At 41.2% G+C, this 24,923-nt stretch overlaps 1 protein-coding gene across 1 annotated transcript; it reads left to right on the top strand.

Annotated features, from left to right (window-relative positions):
• Positions 1–2,958: 2,958 nt before the first annotated feature.
• On the top strand, positions 2,959–17,968 carry LOC115054655 (gap junction delta-2 protein-like). The gene is made up of 2 exons (XM_029519959.1): positions 2,959–3,029; positions 17,104–17,968. Exons 1-2 carry the CDS (start codon positions 2,959–2,961, stop codon positions 17,966–17,968), a joined length of 936 nt encoding a protein of 311 aa, XP_029375819.1.
• Positions 17,969–24,923: the final 6,955 nt, after the last annotated feature.

Here is a 24,923-nt window from a genome sequence, read left to right as displayed (position 1 = left end):
AAGTGGTTTAATGCATGGTGCACTCATTCAACTGCTTCCCAAAAATAAAAGATGTCTTGACAAAATTATAAATAATGCATTTGAAAAACAAAGACAGTTTGGATGATGATAACATTTTCATCTACCTGCATTCTTTTGAATAATAATGCAGTGATGCTTTGTGATTATGTGAGTACAGTATGGGTGCTTATGTATGCTTGAGGTAGCTGTTCTAGGTCACTGAAGACACACCTGCGCCACTCTCTCTCTCATGTGCCATCCAGCTCTCTTACAGAGGGCCGACCGGCTGATGCCAGTGCTTCAGCTGCTCTGTTTTCAACCCAAGCCTCGCCAAACTATACTCATTACACCCCATCGCCTGCCTCTACTCTCTGTGTCCCTCAACACTACTCCTAGGAAACATCCTTGGTAAAGGAAAGACTTGAACCCCACCCCCCCTCCTGAAAATGCTGAACAAAGAAAATCCACTTTTACTCTATGTCTCCCCTCTCCCCTCTGTCTTTCTTTTCCACACACTCACACACATAAAGGGATGATGCATGTGTGCATGCACATGCACATGTACAACAAAATGGATCGATCTCCAATGTACTGTTGAGGTTGTTGTGTAAGGACTGAGTGTGAATTTGCTCACTTTACTGAATATCACACAGAATTTTAGGCAATTTGTCTAAAATCAAATGGGTGGAATTAAAAGGAAGCACAGTGCAAATGAACTGCACTTGTCACCCAAGCTATGATTTCATTCTGTTGCGCTGGTCTGATGTCATGCCAGTACATCATTTACTCCTGTAAATGTTGACTCAGTCTTCTAAATGGGAAAAGCCTGCTATGACTCATGTCTTGAAGAAAAAAAAAACACGTGGTTCTTTCTTTTCTCTAATAATGTGTCTCATTTCCTGTCATGTCAATGAAGATGCACATACGTGTTTTAGCTGAGCTGTGTATTTTTCTACTGCATAGCTGTGAGAGGATATTAGTTAAATGCTATACAGCTGCCCATATCTGTGTAATGCAGGGACACCATCCCATTTCCTCACCACCTTAGTATGAATCTAATGAATGCAGCTTTCAATGTCATACCAAAGTACAATACAGCACTGCTCTCTCCTGAGAGGGAGAGAGAGAGAGCATAGAGGTAATGGAAAAGGGGAGGATATGTACCAAATGAGTAACAGAGAGAAGGTGAGGAGAGGAAATACGAAAAAGGTATGAGGGTTGGGTCAGGGTAGAATAGGTGTGTTGTCATCACCAGTACAGTAAGATAGAGAAAGGGAGGAGATAGATGGGGGATGGGGTGGAGCAGAACCACAATTTTCCTGTAATTCTCCTCCTGGAAGCATGGGCAGGATGATGTGTTGCAAAGAGTGAGAAGAGACAGGAAGAGTATGGGAACACCGCTGATACCCCCAGAATTGAATAAAGGATAATAGTGAGGTGAGGGCAGCAGGGACTGCTATATCTCAAATCTTTTTTAACTGTGCAACAGCAGGCTTGAACAGAAACAGCAGTACAGTGGGAGGCGTTCTTGCAAGCATAAGTGAAGCAGCAATCAGGGTAGCAATCCAAGCACATTTACCAGCGGAGGGAGGGGGAGAAGAGAGAACAGATCTATGAGAGGAGGAGGAGGAGGAAGAGGGGGGTTGTTGCACGCTCGTACCGACAGAGATAGAGTGATTTCATGAGCGAGAAAAAGACAGAGAGACAGAGAGGGGGAGCACAAAGCAGAGATGGGTACCAAACAGTGAAACTGGCAGGAGTGAGATCTGCACACAGACGTGAGCAGAGGAGGGGAGAGAGGAAGAGAGTGAAGGTTGAAGGAGAGCAGGAGAAGAGGGTGAGATGAGAGAGGGATGCAAGATGATGGAACCCAGAAATAGGCTTCCCTGGACAGCTTTTCATCTCCGCTCTCTGCGGCAGACATGACTCTGGGCATTGGACTGTGCTGAAATTAGCCAGGGGGACAACACAGGACAGCAGGTCTGCAGCACACCACTTTGGTTCAGCCTCACTGGATGCAGCAAGGCAGCTGATTTATTACTGAGGGGCTGGGTGGTAGCGTGTTTGTGTGTGCGTCTCTGAGTGAGTGTGTGTGTGCATGAAGGTTTTTATGGGCTCTTGTAGTGTTCAGAGCTGTGGGAGCGACCATTCCTCCAGTCATAAAATGACATTCAGCAGGCAGGAGCTTTGTGTGCTGGTGTGCATCTGCAGTCCTCAGTAGGAAGTGGGAGACTAAGATTCAGAGCTGTCATCGAGTGCAAATCCGTGTGGCTGCAGTGTTGTTTGGTGAGGTGAGCCAATGAGGATCATCTGTATGTGGTATGTGTGTTTAGGTTAGAGTAGCAAGGGTGCAGCAAAGGCAAAGATCCTGCACAATGCAAGGACGCGCACAGAGCCGTACTGATGGCAGGGAGTGCAGCTAAAGTAAAAGGAGTGCCCTGGGGGTAGGGTGGAGGACAAGGGCAGGGGCAGACAAGGAAGAAGAGAAAAGAGCGAGGGGACGACGAGAGAGATGAGTGAAAAAGAGAGGGTGAACATGGCTGTCAATGGTGAGCTATAGCATATGCTGTAGCGCAGACCAGACTGGTGCGGCAAGCGGAGGACAAGCATCGCTGCATAGGGGAGGGGGAGAGACTGAAAGAAAGAGGAGAGGGAGGCAATCAGCTCAGAGAAACACATTGGGACAGCCCCAGGAGTAGACACACACTCACACAAAGTCAAAGGCACACTGACGAGCGGTCAGGGCAGCATATAAAGGTCAGGAGGGAGTAATTGTGAGACTTGGGGGTGGGGGGTGGGGGGGGGGGGTGAGGGCTGCTGGGTTTGCCCCTGCTTGCTGGCCAGATACCCAAGAGTGCGCGCTGGTCCAGGGAAGAAGAGCAAGGAGTGAACCAGAGAAAGAGGGGACAGCTCCCCAAGTCCTGTTTCTTCTGACAGCTCTGCCACATCTCCATCACCATGGGAGAATGGACCATTTTGGAGAGGCTGCTGGAGGCAGCTGTCCAGCAGCACTCCACCATGATTGGAAGGTAAGACCCCGGTTGTTTTGTGTGTAAAGGTGTTACATTGTTTCTAACAATGAGCTGAAGGGTGCTTTTTTTAAAATGCTTTTTAAAAATATACACACGTCTATCTATCTGTACATTTATCTATGAATATCTGTAGATAGATATATAGATATATATGAGTGATTCTGTACGTATCAGTTGGTGGCATCCCAACAGAGATCACCCTCCTCAGGCTTGTCCCAGTGCTCTCCTCTGTTCTACAGTCCCCCACAGTGATTACTGCCTCCCTTGTCCTTTCCTCATCCCTGCTCTCCTCACCCTTATCCTCCACACCCATCATTAGTAAAAGGATAAACTAATTGTACATGATCAATGGCCGGCTTTCCTGGGCATTACGGTTAATTCAGAGAGGTTCCTGTGTTGATACTACCTACCAGCCAAGCTATTGATAGATTACGCTTGATGCTGTTGGCCACAGACCAATAAGGCAGAAGGAGGAGAGGGGAGTAGGAGCAAATGGAGAGCAGAGGTGCAGAAGATGAAAGGATGGTAAGCAAGCAGGTGTGGAAGGAAGACAGGGGAATAAACGGCTCTGAACTCTGTGTGAACTTGAGACAAAAAGTGTGACAAAGAAGTTCATCCAATTTGCTCCTATCAGCAGCCACATTTGCATTGCAGTCAGGTTAAATCATTTCTCATATTTTGTGTGACAGTGGTTTGTGGCGGAGGGTTGAACAGATGAGCTTTTGGTTTGATCAGCAGTGGAGACATGCCATGGAGACATGCTGTAAAATCTGTGTGAAAAATTTGCTCCACATCATCTCTGTGTGATTAATTAAAAGCAAAAGTGAAATTTTCCACCTATTAAACACAATCCAAATGTCACGCTGGGATGCTCATTTGGAAAAGTGAAGCATCAACACAGTCTAGCTGGTGAATGTATATGTTTGTGATTTGAAAATTACTGAAAATGATTATTTGAAAATAACAAAGCCATGATAGACGATGAAATTGACTGCACTTCTGTGCTCCGCAACGGGGGCACAGACTTCCCCCTCTGCTCTAGTCGCTTGGGCGTGCATGTGTGTGTGTGTGTGTGTTGCTGTGTGTGAGCTAAAGGAGTGAAAATTGGCTCATGCTTTCAGTGACTGCACAGAGTGATTTGGCTATATCATTCAGAATCAGCAACATTTGAACAGCATCAGAGAGACAGAGATGATGTGAACCACTTTATATTAAATCTTGTATTGATCGGGAATCTTAATGACTCTTAAAGATGAAGATTTTCCTTCCAACCAAATACCACACCAAGCCATTTCAGTCATTTTTTCCTTGGTAGCTGAAAGTATGTTAAGCAATGAAATTACCTGATCTAGTCCAGTGGAATGAAAACCTGCACATAGTGAAGCATTTTGACTTGTTTTAAAGATGCATTAATAATTAATATGTTGTACCGTTGAATGTATGACTCCATTTTACCTGTGGGATTGGTAACAATGCTGCTCTCACTGACAATGAACATCCCACCTTGAAGCCATGTGACGTGTTCAGACATTTTCAGCTCATTGTTTTGGTTCCCTGAAGCAATAAAACCAAACCAATGTTTGCTGGCGACCATTAGCAGCTGTTAAAAAAAAAAAAAAGAAGAAGAAGAAAAAAAAAAGCTAACTACCCGGCACAAAATGGTGAAGAGCTGAAGTAACTCGTGAAGAAAAGTTGGGCATTTAGCGAGATGAAAAGATTTTTTTCTCATGAGCTGGGAGACTAAGCAGGGGTTAAATGCCAGTGAATATTGGGATTACATTCAACAGGTGGCCAGAAAAAGGAGACCAAAGGGATGTCCGTGTTGCTCTGTTTCTGCTGGATATGTAAGTAGGCAACTGTTTGCTAACATGGTAGCCATAACAACTTCATCAGCTAATTGCTAACTGTTGTGAACTTGTTCTGGAGTCTTTCCGCCCCCCTAGTGGTCAAAAATTTCTTAATGCAGCTTTAAAATCCTGTCTTGGCAGTAATACCCTGGAAGCACATAAAAAAGGGTGCAAAAAGAATGGTGAAAACTAATCTTTGGCGGATCATTGTAAGCCACCTACAGTTTTTCAGAGGCACAGAGGCAACTCTCAATTTGTCTGCTACCTCTTTCAAAAGTCATCGGGAAAGCTCTGATGGTATAATGGCTTCCTCTTACATGCTTAATTTGAGCTATTTGTTGATCATGCACTTCACTGGCTGAACATTATGCAGGCTTCTCTGACTACCTAAAGTACGTTTATTTAAATGAGCAGTGCTTTTCTGGGTCACTTTAGAACAGTCCTTTATGCACCAACTTCTTTTTATCATATGCTAGCTTATACTAGATGACGTACCCACTTTCCAAAATGAAATGAAATTAGCCTGTTAGTGATTATATTTGAACTACTAAAATATTTGATTACACAGGAAGTAGTGTCTACGATGCCCACAGCTATGTGTTATTGTGCTGAATACGAGGAAATGCTCTGTAAATGATCCCTGTGTGTTTTGGCTTCCCTCAGACTGTGTTTGTCCTACAAGGCTCTCTAGTTGACCGCAGGGCAATAGCTGTAACATTAGCTTCTTCCCAATGAGGTTCCCTCCTACTCTGCTTGTCTATGTCACGTGACCATCATTGTCTTTGGAGTCACTTTGTACAGTAGTTTGTGAGTAGCTATTTTGTGAGTAGCTATTTTAGGCTGTAGGTCCCTGAATTTCTTTTTTTCCTGGATTTTTGATTTTGTCCTTTTTAGCTATCCTGTTTGTGGGATATCAAAAACAAATAGTGGAGAATTCTTATGCATTTTGGCAGGTAGAGGGACCTTGGCTTAGGGTGTTTCAACTTAAAATTAACTAATGGACTGGATCTAGACATTCTTAGATGTCATACATTTTGACACAAGCTTAGCAATAACAAAACCAAAGATAAAGACTTGACTCCTAATCCGAAGCATGTGTCTGCATGGTCAGGAAATCAGTGACACTTAACCATTTAAATGATCAGAATGATGTTTTTTGATGTACCAGCAAGTTGGAGAATTGTTCACCACTGGCACAATTTTGTGCTGTAAAGGTGCCTCCTAGATTGTTTATGAGCAACTCCACACTAAATCATGGATTAAGTCAAAATTGTTGCACTGACCTCTATGGGTTGAAAGGTTCAAGTCTGTTGCACTACTGACCACACCCAACAGCACAGTTGGGTGTGGTCAGGTGTGGTCTGTTGCACTTGTGAGCACAACCAACTTTGATGTATTGTTGCACTGTTGTGCATTGTGAAGTCCTGTACTTCACAGGGTGTGGCTGGAGCATGCAACAACTGCTAGATGGCACAACAAATAGGACGGGTTCAGCCTTTTTTGTAGTGTCTTTTAAAAGAGTTTGCATGTGTCCGCTTGCAGTTCCAAGGATACAGTTCCAAAGAGCAGAACAGTGAAATCTCCCCATGGCTGAAAAGTCTCCCCTGCATCAAAACTTTGGAACGAAGTGCATGTCGGTCATCTGTTTGAGGACCAACCCCCTCTTTTGGATGTACTTTTACCATGAGACACTGTCAGATAGAATTGTTGGATGTCTAGACTGTCTAATCCAGCTACAATTAAGATCCTCCTTAATTGTAGGATTTAAGCTAACCTATGCCCTGGCATAGGACAGATAATTAGCCTAGGAATGCAGAACAGTGATAAAAATAGAAATGGACCGACACCTTACAGTGGCATAGGTTAGCTTAATTATGGTCTTCATTAGAGACAGACAAATTGAGAGTTGCTTCTGTGCCTCTGACTAACCACAGGTGGCTTGCATAATATGAGTCATTCAAAGATTAATGTTGTATTTTTTGTTTTTCCACAAGCCTGACTTCTAACTGAACAATGTACAGTGTGTGCATGGATAACCAATGACCGTAATCATGATTATAATATCAAAGAATCATTGTCAAGACTGCATTAATCTTATTTACCAGCCCAAACAGAATGTCATGTATTTTATTGCATTCACAACAATAATGACCCCGGGGTTTTCACCACTGGATATCTGACATTAATTCAGTTTGTCCTGTAAATTATCTGAACTTCTTTAGCTCTGTGTATTGAGCAGGTAAATTAATGAAGGGTATGCTCTTGGTCAGCAGAAGTAGCTTGTTATCAGGTGATGACACAACTAGGGCTATCATTTTATACTTTATTCAATAAGAATAAATGGTCACAAATGTAATTTTGCATGTACAGCTATTCTAAATAATAGCTTACTGCGGAAATTGTGGGTTGATGTTTTCATTTAAAAAGCAGGACAACAGCAGCTACAGTTTAAAGGCCACAAAAAATATATTGGATGTGTTGGTGACATGATTATTGTCACCAACACAAATAAAATGGTTTTGTACTTATATGCTAATGATATAGAGTTGTATTTGTGTAAGATATTACGGCACGGGCCTTGATAATGTTTGCAGTTGTGTAGTAGGCCAATGTTTCTATAATTAATATAGTTAACACATTACAGTATTACACTAACAATTACAATTAGTAATAAACTGTCACAAAGGGACTTTCTGGTAGGTCTGGTGTAGTACTTATGCATGTAAGATGAGATTTCTTCATTTATTTCTCCTTCAATCCTCTTTATTATTCTGCCATATCAGATTAGTTACATTTGAAAATCTGGACATTATAAGTTCTCGTGCAGATAAGACATGTTGGGTCCAGTTGGACAAACGACTGCGTGTACACTTTCTTGTTTTTCTGAAAACTCGATTTGTTCACCCAACACTGCAAACAAGCGAATGTTGTATTTCTCTACCATCTCAGCTATCTGCCTTAGTTACCGATCACTCTTTGCATGGGAGGCATCACTTTGATTTTCTTCTGGTAGATAGACATTTATTTTAATTTGGCTTCTCAAACTGCCCTGAAAACTGCATATAAAAATCTTGAGTTTGAACACAATTCAGAATCCGTAGTCACAGCGTGCTGCGGTAAAATGTATGATATGGAATATATTGGATCTTGGGATATTACATAATGTCTTTTTCACATGCGATGCGCAGAGATTTTGCAGACCACATGTGTGTTTCACTCTATGTCTCATGAACAATATGTTCTACCATGAGGGGATGAAGACTTGGGTTTGATATACTCACCTTGCAGGTAGGAAGGACGAGAGAAAGTAAGTGTGGTGATGCATCTTCCCCTACACTGCAATGCTGTAGTGAGGTCAGTGCCAAAGACAAGTAGAGCGAAAAAAGAGGCAGGGATAATTGAGGACTAGAGTGATCTATGAAAGATACAAAAAATAAAAAAATAAAGGTTGTCAGATGGATGGGTAGAAAACAGAGGATGGGAGCTGTAGAGGCAGATCAAAAATGTTGCAGAGGGTAGAAGAAGGAGACGGAGGAAGGGAAGGAAGTTTTCCCTCTGCAGAGGTTCCGTGTTGAATCTGTGTCTGAGCTCCTTCCTCCGGAGCTGCTGACTGACCCTGCTGCTGCTGAGGAAACATGCTGTACACTCACACAAATTCAATGTGTCTGCTGCATTTACAAGGTTTTTATAAAATTACACAAGATCTTTTGTGTTCCTTCTTTTCACGTTCAACTGAATGTAACTACGTTTCTGTAGCTCTTGTAAATGATGAGGATGATGCTATTCTGAGAAAAATTACATGCAAATGTTGCTGTCCGTGTGAACACAGCAGCGCAGGTTTGGCTGAATAAACAGCACCTCTCCAGCCACATGCACTGTTGTTGAAGTGAATTAACTCATCACATATTTGACCTTATTTGTTACGTTGTATTTTTATTATTTTGGAAAGTGTATAACCTTAATATATAAACTCTGTAGTACACCTCCTATTTCAGCAGATCAAATGTAAATGTGCATACTTCTCTCTGTGTAAGAAGGTTAAAGTATCTATTATTCAGCACTGATCACTCCCCTCTTGAGAATTATAAATACTTCATAAAATCTTAATGAGAGTTATCTGGACCTTGTTGCAAGTTGTGGTTCATGTAAAGCCACTCATTAAAAATACATGCAGTTCTGACCAACCTTTTAATACAACGGACAGAGATATGATTTATATATATTTATATATCATACCTTGTTGTCTTTAACTCTGTTTAAATGGTACAAATAGATTGGTAAATAAATAAAAGCAATAAATAAATAGGCAGGCTTGAAATCTTAATGAAACCAAATATATAGGCTCCTGGCTCTAAGAGCAAAATGATGACCTGCTCTTTTGCTCTAAAGTCTTGCAGTTTTTAAACACATATTTGTGTTCTCTCTGTACTTTTTCTAACTAGGTCAGGATATCCACAAGAAAGAGGTCCCCTACTTTTAGAAGGGCACCTTATTTCTCCCAAAATAATTTGATACGTAGTGACACTCTTCTGTAATTGAGGGCATCATCCATCTTATAAACCATAACATTTTTCACAAATCATTAATAGTCATCTCCTTAGATCAAATCTACTGTGTAATAGCCTGGGATAACTGTGTTGCAAAGCTAAACAAAAGAACCAAAATCTCGACACGGCAGGATTAGTAATCTATCATCTGATCGTGAGCAGTGGGGCTGTGTTTAGAATTAAACCATTTTTCTCAGCATCTGGTGTTGTCATTAGTTTATTTGTGCAGCAGTCCCTGATGTTGAATGCTATTGATTACACTGTTTGACAGAGGGATTTTGCCAGTGAAGCTGACCTCAGCTTTCATTCAACGCAGGCTATTATTCATTTCACCAACACATCGATGGTGTGTGTATGAGCTCTAAGTGTGCAATGTTTCCCTCTAGATATCTTAAACGTTTTTCATTAATAATGATCGCCCAACATGTGGTGATGCTCTTTAAAGGCAGGTTTCTGTAACTTGTTATCACCCCTGAACCTGTTTTTTGACCCGAACACTCATACATCCATCCAAGTGTTTGATGCCATAGATTTCTCGAAAACTTTGTCAATGAAGGTAAAGAGATATAGTAGCATATATGTATATATATATATAACTGTGGCTACCATATATACAGATACACATCTAAACCTGTATATCTGTCTGTAACAACTATGGCTATGTTAGCTCTAGTAATATCCTACAATGTCTGTTTTTTTGATGGGCAGATAATTCATTTAGCCTAAACACCACACTACATGTTAGTGACTTAGATACACAGACTAATATAAACGTTCATTTCAAGAGAAAACACCGGTTGACTTCATTCGAAGTACCACATCTGTGGTATTTCCTTTGCATCGTGTTTTTCTTAAGGTTGTATTCCAAAGCCAAACATTTTTATTTAACTGCCATGAGAGGTCATTGCAGGGAGTACGCTGATTACAGTGACTTATCTTAATAATAGTAGCGTATGATTACAGTAAGCTATTTCATGGAAGAAGTCCTGTGATGTATTTTCTTTAGAGATCATTGTAATGTGTTTAATTTTCAGAGTAGATCACTGGCCGAAATTTAAACTGAATAGGAAAGTTGCTTAAAATGAAAAGGAAAGATAGAGCAAGATGGGTGACAAATCAAATGAAAGGTATGATGGAATTAAAAGTGTCAAGGTGCATTACAGGAATTAGCAGCTGCGAAGAAAATTCCGAGGACAGTTATCAGCAACAGCCAGGCTTAATTACATTAGCAGGATCCACCGGAAAGTTTCCAAAAGTCTGAAGTGAAGGAGATGCTGTTGTGCAGTTGGTGGCCTCAGATGTTTTTCACTCTTAGAATACGTCAGTCAGAAATGATTGGTTTTACAGGCAATCATGGATGTCAGGGCAACAGCAGATATACAGTTTACTTTGCCCTCAGCCAATATCAGCTGGGATTGGCTGTAGCCCCCTGCGACCCTGCAAGGATGTGTTGCATAGGTAATGGAAGGATGGGCTTAGTAGCTGCAACTGTATAGGTCAGACAGCAGAGATAGCGTTTACCTTTTCTTGGCGCATTTACCATAACACTTTATCAGGTAATAATATATCACTGTTGTGCTAACAACCTTTTTTTGTGACCGGAAATAGACCAAAAACTACAACAAATTTTGTGTTGTGTTTAGCAGTAAGTATTAATATTGTCTGCAAAATTGAAAATTGCAAAACCTGTACTTCTGCTGGCTTTTTAAATTCTCAGTAGCAGTAGCAGTCTATTTCAATTTAAACTGAGTATGAAACAAATTACTTAACAACACAACAGTGTAAGTGGTCAGAGTATGAAAATGTGTGATGGAAAATGTATGTTGTGAAAAGATTAATTCAGAGCAAAAACACTTGTTCTGGACATTTCATTGTTCACGTCAGATAAGATTTATTTCTCCATCCGTGAATGCTCTACATTTGAATCTGTTATTGTAGCTAGCCAAGCGGGGCAATGCCTAGTGAGCCGAATCAGTGACCACCATGGCTGAGGAGGACATATCAGGCCTGCCAGCTCCAGTTTAAATAAAACCCTCTTGATGAAATTATGTTAAAATAGCTGGTTGAGATCTAAAATATGATTATGCTTCTTGTTAATAAATCATGACGACTTCTCCAGCAGACATAACAAATCAACCATCAGGCTGACCATGTAACTTCAGGTAACCAAAACTTTGTGTGAGAAATTCCTATAATATATTTAACTACAAAAGTTCAAAGCACTGAAATCGCATATTCACATGTTTATTCCTCTCATATGTTTACAACACATCTACATCTCATATAATTCAGGTGCCTCCTTATTATATGACTTACCTTTTAACACTTGGTAAACACAAATTCAAACAAATCTGTGCTCTGAAGCTCTCTGTTTCAGAGTCAAACAATATTCCTGCAGCTAAACTTAAAACATAGCAACAGGCCATGTTCTAGGAAAAGAGGTGTTGATCACAGAGAAGTGTCCAGTGCTCTGAATACTGAATAGTCACAATGTGATATAATGAATATTCTGAAACCACATACTGATTCGATCAGCAAAATATGCTGCATAGAAACCGAAGGGAAATGCTGATACTGTTAATTTGATGTTGTTTTTTTTTTTTTTTGCTGAAATTTATTTTAGATGAAAAGATTTCTGCATATTTGCCTGCATTTGCTTGAGATGAGATGAAAGGCAAATTTTGGATGGCATGGAGACCAATAGGCCAGCAAAACACTGCATCTGATGTACTCTGTATCATCATCATCATCATTATCCTCATCATGCATGGTTGGTCTGTGCAGTGACTTAACAGAAAACTTGTGTGTGTAATTTCTTTCAACAAAACAGTTGTGTAATCATTTTCTTTCAGCAGAGGAGCTTTGCTTAAACAAACAATCAAACCAGTTGAGGAATCTTTCGTTTCTAAAAAATTGAATCACAGAATGTTGATCGTATTTATGTGATCAGTGTATTATCATAAATCTCTCTGATGAGGAATAATTGGCACAGTTACCAGTAGAATCTCCCCCAATTATTTTTCTCTATTTCCTTTGTTATTCTTGAAACAGCTGGAAGCTATTTCCTTCAGAGTTGTTGAGGGAGCAGACGCGATAATTACATTTCTGCACATGTTGACTCTGCGTGGTGGCACAAAAGAAAGTATGACAAGCCCATAGTGTTTTTTATTACTATTATTATAATTTTTTGTCCAAGACCAGATATTTAAGAGAGTTCCTTTCTTAAACTAAGTCTTATACTCTCAGTAAAATATTCCTGATATGTATTTGAAGAGGAATCCTGAAATAAGTGAACCACTGCAGTTGAGGACACACAAGTGTAGCTTAATGAATTCGTCACACTGACTCTCTGCGGCACCTCAGGCGGTCATGCATGTCTGCCTGATACGTGGGCAAGACCTTAGACTAAAACAGTTTAAGAGATGAAGACTAGATGAGGGGCGGAGGAAAGAAATGTCTACATTCTGGTAATTAAGCTGCATAATTTTTATGCCTCATAAGGTCTTTATTGATGATGTGCTTCCATCAGCAGTCCGTCAAGCTTATTACTGAGAGTGTAAGGGTGGGAAGAATATTTTTACTAAATCTCCCTCCACACTTAATACTGAATCCACTCCAGAGGACTGTTTCTGTATATGCACAGGTATACACCTTTGCTTGTTTGTCACCCTACTCATATACAACAAGGAATGATTTATATTCACACTGTGTATATGTGTGTGTGAGAGTAAATTGCGGTGTTTTCCCAAAGCATCTGCTGCTGTGCTCTGTGCGGTTTCTATCTCTGGAGGCTGGCAGCAGCAGCTGCTGTATGAATGAACGTATGTGTGTGTGTGTGAACATGCTGGCTTTGCCTTCAGGAGCGACAAAGCCAGCATGTCCAGCCGACACACCAGCTGATGAACTATTCACAAATCTCACAGGTCAGTCAGCTGCCTACACAGTTACACAGCAATAAAGAAACACAACCCTGATCTTGACTTCCTCCTCTTCCTATCTTATCCATTTTTTTATGAAATTTGCCCACTGTCAGTGATGCAGCTTAAGGAAGTGAAAATTTGACCTGTGAGTCATCTCAGTGTTAAGGAAACTGACAATTATTGGACCTGCAGAGGAGGTCCTTGAGGAAGCAGGTAGAGATGAGTGGTGGGAGATGAGATTTGGGAGATAATTTCCAGCCCACTTAAGGAACTTTGAGATGCGATAGAGAGAGCGGTGGTTTAGTGTCTGCATCTTCTTCGCAATGTCGCTTTTGAATCAACTCAGCAAGTGGCTTTCTTTTCATATTCAGCCCCTCAGGCTCAAGATACTAAAAATTCTAAAATCATTTCCATCATTTATGGAGGTTATTAAATATTCTGCAGGTTTAAGCCTTGGAGCTGTCCTGCCCCAATCTGCTCTAATGTACGATATTGACTTGTTACTCTGCAGAACTTAAAACACTGGTGTTTGCAGATAATCTTCGTCCAACGCTTTCTGCTAAAGCAGCAATCTGTCCTGTGCTGATTATCCTGTAATAGAACACACACATACACACACACACATGCCCACAAACACAAATAACACAACACTCAATACTTGCAATGTCTTGGGTTTCTTTTTTTGGTTGCAATGCAAAAGTGCTTAACAAACAAGTGCAGACTTACATCTGCAGTCCAGTACTTTGGCCGATTTAAGGAAAGCCCATAATTATGTTTGTTACTGTGAAAGCACTAAAGAACGAGTATATATATTTATCTGATAAAAAACAATCATTCACTATGCTGTGTATAACGTTTTAGCCTTTGCCGTCAACCTTTTATTTAAACCTTTTATGAGACAAATGTATTTATTTATTTAGAAATTTACATATTTGTGCATGTCTGGCCTTCTGGAAGTTTAGTACTTCATTAAATTAACAAAATGACTGAGCTGAATTAGTGCACTAATTGTTTTTTTATATAGTCTATTTGCACTATGGGAAGTTTTGTTTTTTTTTGTTTGGTTTTTTTGCAATTTTGTTGTATGCTTGGTCATGTAATGACAATAAAATCCTATTCTTTTATTCGTCTTCCCTGAAAAGGACACTGTACACGTGGGGAATGGAGAGAGACAAAAACAGATGCATAAATTTACCTCAAACAAGCCACTGGAACAAGTACAGAACAGTCTGATGAGTAGAATATATTGAGATGAGGGATGAGATGAGATGTCCACTAGCAATCAGCCTCTGTAGATCACATACACGGTACAGCACTGCACATGAAGTATAGCACCTTACTGTGGTGCTATACCAACTATTAATAATGAAATATAACCATCACTTAGGCCTGGGGATAAAAATTATTTTATGACAAACACATTCTTCTTCAGTCTATTGGCCTGTGTTAATTTGCAGTGATGTAGATAGCAGGCAGATTTAGTGACATTTAGTTAATACTATAACTGTGCACTAATTATCACCGGCATGAGAGAAGGCAGACCTTGAACAGAAGCAGAAAGTAAGCACAGACATGCTGCTGTTGTTACATTTCTGTAAATCAGATTTGAAGCGCCAGTAAACATGAGCTTGTTTCATATTTTCTACATTATTTAAACACATATTTACATGAAAATGTGAAGTGTCAACCCCAGATTTTTGTGTCAGGGAGCAGTGTGTCCCAAATGGCTCCTTGTGGCACAGGGAGCCATCAATAACAGCCCTAAGGTCAAACCCACTGCTGTCAGAAGACCAATGAATGGAGATATACACGGCTCACAGCGAAGGATCAGAGTGACTGAATGTCTTTACTTACATTACATACATGACGTGCATTTTACTTCTGGTAGGCCAAAGGTGCAGAGAAGCTTTATTCTGCTGATTTTGAAAGTCACTGTAGCGTATTTGCTTGCAGCTGCTCTGAGCACAGACGGCCGGACACGTTTGCCATTTTGCTCAAGTCATACACATGGCTAAGTTCCCCCCTTTGTCTCTGTGTCCTCGTGTCTGTCTATCCCGCACAAAAACACACACTGGTGTGCACTCGCAGGTGGAGCAGGAACAGTCCTGCAGCGGCGCGTTGCTCTATTTTAGGTCTGCTTCGTGCTAACACATGTTCCTCTGCTTTAACTCTTATTTCAAACTGCTCTTCCATTTAGCTTTCACAAACTGCCTCCTTGATTGCCTCACTTAAAGACATTTATTTTTTCACTCCCCAAAGAATGAAGCCATTTCTTGGACCTTTCTCTCCCTGCACTCATTTGCAGAACCTCACCTTTCATTAATATGCCGGTTGCTGTGGTAACTGTCCATGGATTGCAGATGTGGGCATTTTGAGTCCTCATTAAAAGATACACATTTTACATGAACATAAAAACAGAAAAAGACCATTTTTAAAATGCACAGGATATCGTATCACCAAAACTCACTTAGGCTATTGCCATCATTGCCATTTAACCCAGTTGTTCTAATAAACACAGAGCCAAGTCTGATCCATCTATGCCTTTTGCTGCCTTGGGTGGCCCTTTTGTGCTCAGAAATAACTGCATTCAAAGTAAGTGGCTTTGAGCATGCACATCCACTGCATTGTGGCATAAACACCGGGGAGCCCCATGATGTGCAGGCTTTCCTCTCTCATTATAAAGAGCTGACAGTGCAGCCCTAAAGCCTCTGTCCTCCTCCGCAGTGCCCATGCTGGATCGACACCAGAGGATAACACTACAGCACACCAGTCTCTCCACTGAGCACTGCTCTCCAGATCCACTGGCCCCTGAACCCAATCTTCTATTACTGCAGCAATTCACTAATGATGCTCGATGGGAAGTCCCCTCGGTTCTTACGAGACGTGATCTGCACGGTTCAGCCTTAAGCTGATAGTAAATGGTATCCATCGTGTGACCATTGAAGCAGAAGCTGCCTCCATTTTGGCAGATTTGAGGTCACTGGCTTTTTTAGCATCAAAGTCATTGAAACAGATGCACCCTAAAAACTCTGCAGCTCTGACACCCGTTGACCCATAAAAAAGTGCTTTCCTCTTCCCTCACTTGATGTCCAAGTGGGGAAGGACTGGTAATAAGGGGGTAATTTGGACGGCAGTTTAATATCTATTAATTAGCTTTCATGTATGATAGAATACAGTGAAAGGCACAAATCAACATGATTGGAAAAATACCACCAACACTGTTCCTTAAATCAGTGAATAGCAGTTTTAGTATGTAGGTGCAGTCACGCATGCTGATCCCGATGAATGCAGCGCTCCATTTCAGACCAGCTGTGAGGATGAATGTGAAGTCACCTATCTCCTCCGACAGCGCCTCATGCTAGTCTTTTATGATTAGGGAGCGCACACGTGCATGTTATCTGGAGCACAACTCCCTGTCCTGTGGTGATGTTCTCCACGGCAGCTGAGTAGTAGCACAGGCAAATACAGACATTCATGCATACATAAACTAATGCACTGACACACGTAAATGGAGGTGCAGCAAGAGTCTTTGCTTTGAAATGGTTTTAAAGTACAAGGTAAATGTTAAAAAGGCCAATTCTCAACATCCAGTCACCAATTGAATTATACTGATGCAGGGCAATGATCGCATTGTCAGTATCACACCCAGATATTTCCTGAACCTTTGTGAATTTTCTGCTCATTAACTGACATCTTCTATCTCCCTTTCACTCCCTTCTCCCTGCTGCCCTTTCCCTCTCCCTCTTTCTCTCTGCAGGATCCTGTTGACAGTGGTGGTGATTTTCCGAATCCTAATTGTAGGCATAGTGGGGGAAAAGGTGTATGAAGATGAGCAAATAATGTTCATCTGTAACACCCTGCAGCCCGGCTGCAACCAGGCTTGTTACGACAAGGCCTTCCCCATCTCGCACATCCGCTACTGGGTCTTTCAAATCATTCTGGTGTGCACGCCGAGCTTGTGTTTCATCACATACTCTGTGCACCAGTCTGCTAAAGCACGAGACCGTAGCTACTCTCTCCTGCATTCTCACATGGATCACCATGGTCACGGTCACCATGGCCGCCATCATGACCATCACGCTCGCAAGCTTCATTCTCGCAACATCAATGGCATTCTAGTGCACCCTGACAGCAGTAAAGAGGATCATGACTGCCTGGAAGTTAAGGAGATCCCTAATGGACCCAGAGGACTCCCTCAAACCGGCAAGAGTTCCAAAGTACGACGGCAGGAAGGCATCTCACGTTTCTACGTCATCCAGGTGGTGTTCCGCAACGCGCTGGAGATTGGCTTTTTGGCCGGACAGTACTTCCTGTACGGCTTCAATGTGCCAGGGATGTTTGAGTGTGACCGCTACCCGTGTGTGAAGGAGGTGGAGTGTTACGTGTCTCGTCCCACAGAAAAGACAGTGTTTCTGGTCTTTATGTTCGCAGTGAGCGGTATTTGTGTGCTGCTCAACCTGGCCGAGCTCAACCACCTTGGCTGGAGGAAGATAAAAACCGCTATCCGAGGGGTGCAGGCCCGAAGGAAGTCCATCTGCGAAGTGCGCAAGAAGGATGTGTCACACCTGTCCCAGGCCCCCAACCTGGGCAGGACCCAGTCCAGTGAGTCAGCCTACGTCTGACAGAGGCTTTTCTGCCTGGGGGCTCAAGGACCTCTCAAATTTTGGATAAGAGCTTTTCCCTGGCCAAGGCCCCCCGAACATTAGGGCACAAAATTCACCACTGTATTACTATTCAGGAGCACAGACAGACTGTGCGTGGTCATAATGAAGCATCACTTCACAAAGTAGAGGAAAGACTTTGACACAAAGTTAAGAATCACCTTCTGATGTTGCTGTAACAAAGCTTACACCTAAAGCTTACACGCTGGAGAGTTCTGCTCTGCCTAGGTGACACTAGGTGCCTTCAAAGAACCCAACAGATAAAACTGAGCAATTACTTATAATTAAAAGAAATTACAATACTGTAAAGCTAGTCTGAGGTTGAATTATCTGAAGTTGTTCCTTATTTGCCTTTGCTGTAGGTCAGAAATAATCCCCTCAGTTTCCAGCTGCGTGCATATGCAAGAGCTTAAGCGTGCGCATGCATACGCATGTGTGTGTGAGTGTGTGTGTGTGTGTGTGTGGGAAAAAAAAGCCAGTCTCTGATTTTGAGACAGAAAATTGAATGCTAAACTAATCTGAGGTATTGAGAGAAAGATAGTGTTATTTCTCATTGTCCATATTCCGAGTAAAGCCACTTGGCAGACAAACAAGCACCTTTTTAAAGAAACTTACACAGAGCATAAACTGGAACACAGTATTTGTTTGTCAGTGAACCAGGCTTTTTCTTAAGAAAATGTTCACTACTCTTCATATTGTTGGTTTGTAATTAGGAGCCAGCCAGACCATAGGCTGACCTGGCTCAAAGTGAATGACATGGTGCAATGTTAGATTTACTTTTCAACACTGTGTTATGCACTACAGGGCTCCCAACCCCTGCTATGTACTCTATGTACTGTTTACTCTCTGAACCCACTGAAATGTGTGCCAGTGTTTCCACTTTGGCTTGTAAAGTGCGATCACTGTCAAAAGGGAGGAATGGATTTACATAGATTTATTTATTTATTTATTTTTTTTTTTTGGAATTACACAGGAAAAGTATTGTAGTCACAAATATCTTAACATGTAACCTCAAGCTTTTTCACAAGCAGATTTGGTGCCATATTTCAGACTTACTGTACATAGATGAAATGTAATACTTACACTTAGCCTTTTCCTTGTGTGGTGTAGATTGGCATCACTTGGGTGGGGGGACAGGGGTTTGGGTGGTAATAAAGATTAATCATAGATTGCCAGCTTTAAAAATATGTATTATTAATGTGCTTTTTGCTAAGCCCTCGCCCTCAGATGGAGAGTATATGTTCTGAAAAGTGTTTTCCCCCTATGGACTTTGAAAAAGGCATGTTATTGAAGCATTAATAGAATGGATATATTATGACATGTACTTAAAAAGAGACTGTTTTATTTATCTGCATCCTGCTCCTGTCAAATGTAATACTCAGCATGCATGAAGACGAAAAATATAAAGAGATATCATAGAATCCCACTGTGGGAATATTGAAAGTGAATAACTGAAAGGCTCCAGAACTGCAGCAATAATGATATATAGTATGTGAAAAAAAATAATATGTGAATAAATTATTATGCAAACAGTGACCTTGGCTGTGCTGTGTTTAACAAATAAATGATATTTCATCCTGCCACTTGACTTTCCCCTGGTTGTAGTGAGGAAGATTTATTTTAATATCACGGTTACACTGTTCTAAAGAAAACCCTGTCCTTCAAAATACTACATATATAAAAGTGCAGTCTTAGAGCTAAATGATCAAAAGTGGAAGTGGCTGTTAATCGTACAAATGCCCCCTGTGATTGAAAGATTGTTGACACTATTGGATTAACGCAGATACACCGTTTTTTCGCTGTATGGTGTGGAACTAATCTGATGGATAACATATGGGTGCTTAAATCTATACAAATCTACCATCTTTTAGAAGAACATGTTTTTGTATCACATGGTAAATAAAATAAAAAAAAAAAAAGAAGAGTGAAACAGAAGACTAAATTGTGAGAAAATGGAAACATTGGAAATAAACGTTGAAAATGGAAATGGAAATACTAAGTAGAGATATTTGTATATGAAGATAAAGATAGTTCTTGAGTGAATTTGTTTCTCTATTTTTCCACACTGGTGGTGTGAATGGTAATCTTTTATTACTGTTACATGAAACTCATTCATTCATTCATCTTCCGCCACTTCTATCGGTTGTGGGGGGTGCTGGAGCCAATCCCAGCTCACACTGAGTGAGGGTGGGGTCACCCTGGACAGGTCACCAGTCCATCACAGAGACAGACAGAGACCAACAACCACTCACACTCAGACCTACAGACAGTTTAGAGTCCCCAGTTAACCCAAACATGATGTCTTTGGACGGTGGGAGGAAACCCACACAGGCACGGGGAGAACATGCAAACTCCACACAGAAAGACTCCAAGCCTACAATTTCCTTGTTCTGGGGCAACAGCGCTAACCACCGTACTGCCCTTGTACATGAGACTGACATTGGTTTTTCATGATGTATAGAACACAAAGAGCAACGTATGCTGGTTTTAGCTGCACAGACTCAAAACCTGCTATAACATTTATTATTCAACTCTGTGAAATGATACATCTCTGAGAGAGCCATTAGAGCTCTCTGAGATTCTGATGATAAATTATAGATATTTAGCCTGTTGCCTTTTATGATATGAAAGTACACTTACCCTAAAACTGTCCTGCAACAACTTTCCATTGTGGTTTTGCTCATAAACCCTTACAACTTCAGTGGTCGTGCGGAGAAAATGGATGTTTATGACAGACTCAGTGTGACTTATATGTCAGTGGAGCAGACCTGACCGTTTCAGTTATGAGTGAGGTTAGTGAGGGAGAGAAAAGCGATGCGGGGGCAGCAAACCTTTTAGAGTTATTAAACCTTCAGTCAGTGTTGGTGGCATGTGGCTGTGTCCTGGGGATCACTGAAGGCTGACTGGGACTGGAAGAAGACACAACAAAGTGATGGAGAGGTGTGTTGATAAAGGTGACTGTCTAAAAGGATGCTGCATAATGAACGTTGTGGTTATTCATTCACTAAAATGCCACGCATTGTTTTTATTGCTTATGACACGAGGATCCCCGTGATTGACACTCTGCTGCGGGTGATATGCATTTACATCACACAGCAGCCAACAACAATGACAACAACCACCCACCCTTACACACACACGCAGAGTCAATAAATGCCTAAACAAAAGCAGCACTGAGGATGTACTGTAGTCAGGTCGGTTGCTGTGGTGACAGGAGGGTAGTAATGATGTTAAGCACCACAGAGACTACAGTGGTGAAGGGCAGGAACGGCACTGCACCATCTGTCCTTCTGTAGCTCCACAGCAGCATGTCCACCTACAGAAGTTTATCCTCATTCTAAGTTAGAAACAGCACCGCAGCTGCAGCACAAGTGCTGTATGAACAGCAAAGTACAGTAACCTACCGACGACTCTTTTAGTTACAATGACACAAATATAAAAAATGGATATGGGAACAGACACTATAGGTGTTAGATACATCAATACAGTGATTATCAGCCAATATACTGTATAATAATATCACAATTTCACCAATCATTTCATTTGAAAACATAATTTCAAGCACTGGTTACCACAGAATGGTGCACAGCAAACAGCTCCATTTTTAGTTTCCACATTCAGATTAGTTAAAATAAAGGTTTATGTATTCTGTATTTTTAGTGAACATGACAAGTGAAATTAAATATCTCGGCTGTATTAGCCACTAAGTTACAATTAATGAAATTTAATATGGTGTAAAATGGCACATTTCACACAGCCTCTTTCAAGTATTAAGTCTGACTACTTACATTAAATTAATGTACTCCATGTCCTCCCATTGGGTATATTGCAATGGGCTTACTGCCACTCTGCCCCCTCGGCCTTACGACAATACATTATAACCTGACATTCGGGCATAACAGAGTGTCAGCGTGACTTGACTGCCTATATGAAGACATATGTATGAGTATTTGTCCTATAGCTTCAAATTACAGATATAAACAAAACTGTCACTCAGCGCCCACATACCTTCATATTTGTGCATCGAGGCCGTTAAGAATAACAAATTGCGTAACTACAACTTAGGAGTTCACCATCCTTGCTTACTCATGCATTTAACCACGCAGATGGAGAGTTTTCCACAGCGGCTAATCACAGGAATGGTTTGGGGCACTGCAGGTTTATGAATTTTAAATTCAAATGAGAAAGTTAGAGAGACTGCACTGCCACGGTAGATAAGAAAGGTGCCCGAAAATACACACACCAACCTGCTGTGCAACCCAACCTAGCACAACCGAGTGTGTCCTGTCCATTCAAACATGCCTTGACAAGCTGGTGAAAACCAACAGATGAGCCATATTCTGACTTCAGCTGAACTCATCTCCGGTGGAGTGGCAGAGGGAAAATCCTTCAACAGATGTGAATTGTAAAATAATCTCTTCCCCTTTTTGCTATTTCTTAATGTGCCTGCGGTGCGCTTCGCTTTTTCTTTTTTAGATCTTCTTTTCAGCTCTGAAAGTGGTTGGAATGAAAAGTGCACCATTTTACATCTTTTTGTGTGTGTACAGGCGCATGAGAGTAACACTGACTGAACTCCCTTCAAAGCTGAGCAAACACTGCCAAAATAAAAAACAAAACACAACCCTTGAGTCAAACCTTGTTATAGTGGTAACCCTGGTGACTATTTCCCAGGTTGGTTGAAGCGCTCAGATGTGTTGGGACAGATCTGCGCTTCATTCATTATCCAAACTGCTGACCTGCAGTCTGATGATTTAGAGCCAGGGGACCCTTCCCTTGTGCTTTACAAAACAATCTTGTTCATCTTCAGCAAACAATTTACCCGCTGGTTGTAGATGTTCATCAAATTCATTGATTTCAACTCAGATATTTTGAATAAATTCTTATGTTTGTCCCTACAACACAGAGGAACCCAAGAACAACTAACCTGCACATCAGCTCTTCAAAACCACTTGATTTTAGCAGCTCACCCCTTTAATTTCATGGTAACAGCATCTGCATCATTTAGAATCATCTCCCTATATTTGCTTGGAAGGACAAATAATAATCTGACCAATGAATTTTGTCAATTATTTTCATTATCACTATTGTCAAAGTAAAATTTCATGAATGTGACTTGATTGGTTTGGCTTCCCGTTATCAGGAGATGCAGAATCTGTAACATCACCTCTTGTAGTCTATTTTAAGACATTTTGTCACTCTGAGCATCCCGGTGGGACTTTTATTTTGGTATCTTGTCTCTAGACCAGCAGTAAGATGACAGTTTGAGTGATCCTGGGTCCAGTGTAGATGTGCAGAGATTTGTGTTCTACTTGTGCGTTGACGAAGATCCCTACCATGTGAGCCATTCAGAGTGATGCTCAGGAAGCCCTGTCCAACTTTGATGATTGCATCTGTCATTAACACTGACTGATTTTGCACTGATTCACATACACTCACTCCTGACTCCTCATCAAATTTTCATCCGCTGTGCGACCTACACTCCACAGTTGATCCAAGCTGATTGAATACACAGTGATAAGACAGCACAATCAGAGGAATCATTTCATTATTCCTCTCTTGTGTTCCTTGGATAGCTCCCTCTTTGCCTGTTCACTCATTCATAAAGATGAAATTGGAGTTGGCTTATTCGTCTCTGGTGCCTGCTCTGCTTCCAGCCTCTAAATCTTTTGGACCATCAATTTGTGTCAGTCTCTATTCTTCTCTCTGCAAGGCACTTGGTCTCCTTTCGTGATATCCCTGCTTGGCACAGTCTCTCTGCCCTTCCTCTCTCTCTGTCTCCATCTGTCTTCTCCTCCTCCACCTGACTCCTTCCTCTTTTTTTCCACTTCTGGCTCCACCTCCGTATTTGCCCTCCCCGCCTGCCTTCATCTGACCTTCTCTGTCCTCTTTGAAAAGGCCCTTTCCACCTGCTCTCCCTAAAACACTGATTCCAATATTTCATTTTTGTCAAATTTTACCTTCCTGCTTTTTTCTGTTGTCCACCCATAACTCTTTTAACCAGATAAGGGCCATGAGTTGAGAAGTAAGAATACATACATCTTTGCCTATTATCCAATATTACTATCCAGTTATCTGCTACTATTCAATTTATCACCTCTACGGGGGATTATTGTCTTTATTGTACTGAACCCATGCACCAAATCTATACAATGACATGAACAGTTAGCACATTTGCAATATAATTTACCTCCTCTCAGATGGACTTGCGTGTTGCAATAATCATTTATACATGGCTCCTGTTTGCCCACTTTTTGATGAAACCGAAATCCGGTGAAGTGGCAGGATAGTGACGACAGAGCTACACACTCTGAGCTTCAAAACCACACTTCAGAAGTCACAGAGGCAATGACCATGCCTGTTTACATAGACAGCAGGGCTAAAAGGTAAAATCAATGCTGAAGTGTCTTAAACTTGCACTCTGTCTAATGACCGTGCAATTAAGCAGCATATGCATTAGGATGGTGCTGCTGTGTGAGTGAGAGTGACAGACTGGATGAGTCCTTTCAGAGAACGCACACAGCAGGTCAACAATAACCACAATAAATAAAAAAATACAGTTTTTATAACTATGCAACCAAGATTTCCATCATACATGGTGCCTTTTTAAGCTCACGTGAGCTAATTTGAGAAACCTTTCAGGTTACCTATAACAAAAACTTCATCTTAACTTGGCTTTTATTACATAGTAAAGAATTCTTTTTGACCCAGTAACATGTCAGTGATGCTAAAAGACCTAAAAAACCAAACCTAGACCTAAAAAACAGTCCTTTGCTACTCTGCAGGAAAGCCTTTTAGCAACATCTCTCTCTTAAACTGTCTTTGACCTCGATTTCTCCTTTTTCTGTCACCAAAAAGGATTTCTCTTTTCTAAAGAGAGAGCTGACAAAAAATGAGGCATGCAGCGGCTCACCAGCTT

This window comes from Echeneis naucrates, chromosome 14 (genome assembly GCF_900963305.1).
Source record: "Echeneis naucrates chromosome 14, fEcheNa1.1, whole genome shotgun sequence".
NCBI lineage: Eukaryota > Metazoa > Chordata > Actinopteri > Carangiformes > Echeneidae > Echeneis > Echeneis naucrates.
The sequence above is the reverse complement of the archived record's forward strand: the minus strand, read 5'-3'. Positions and strand labels throughout refer to the sequence as shown.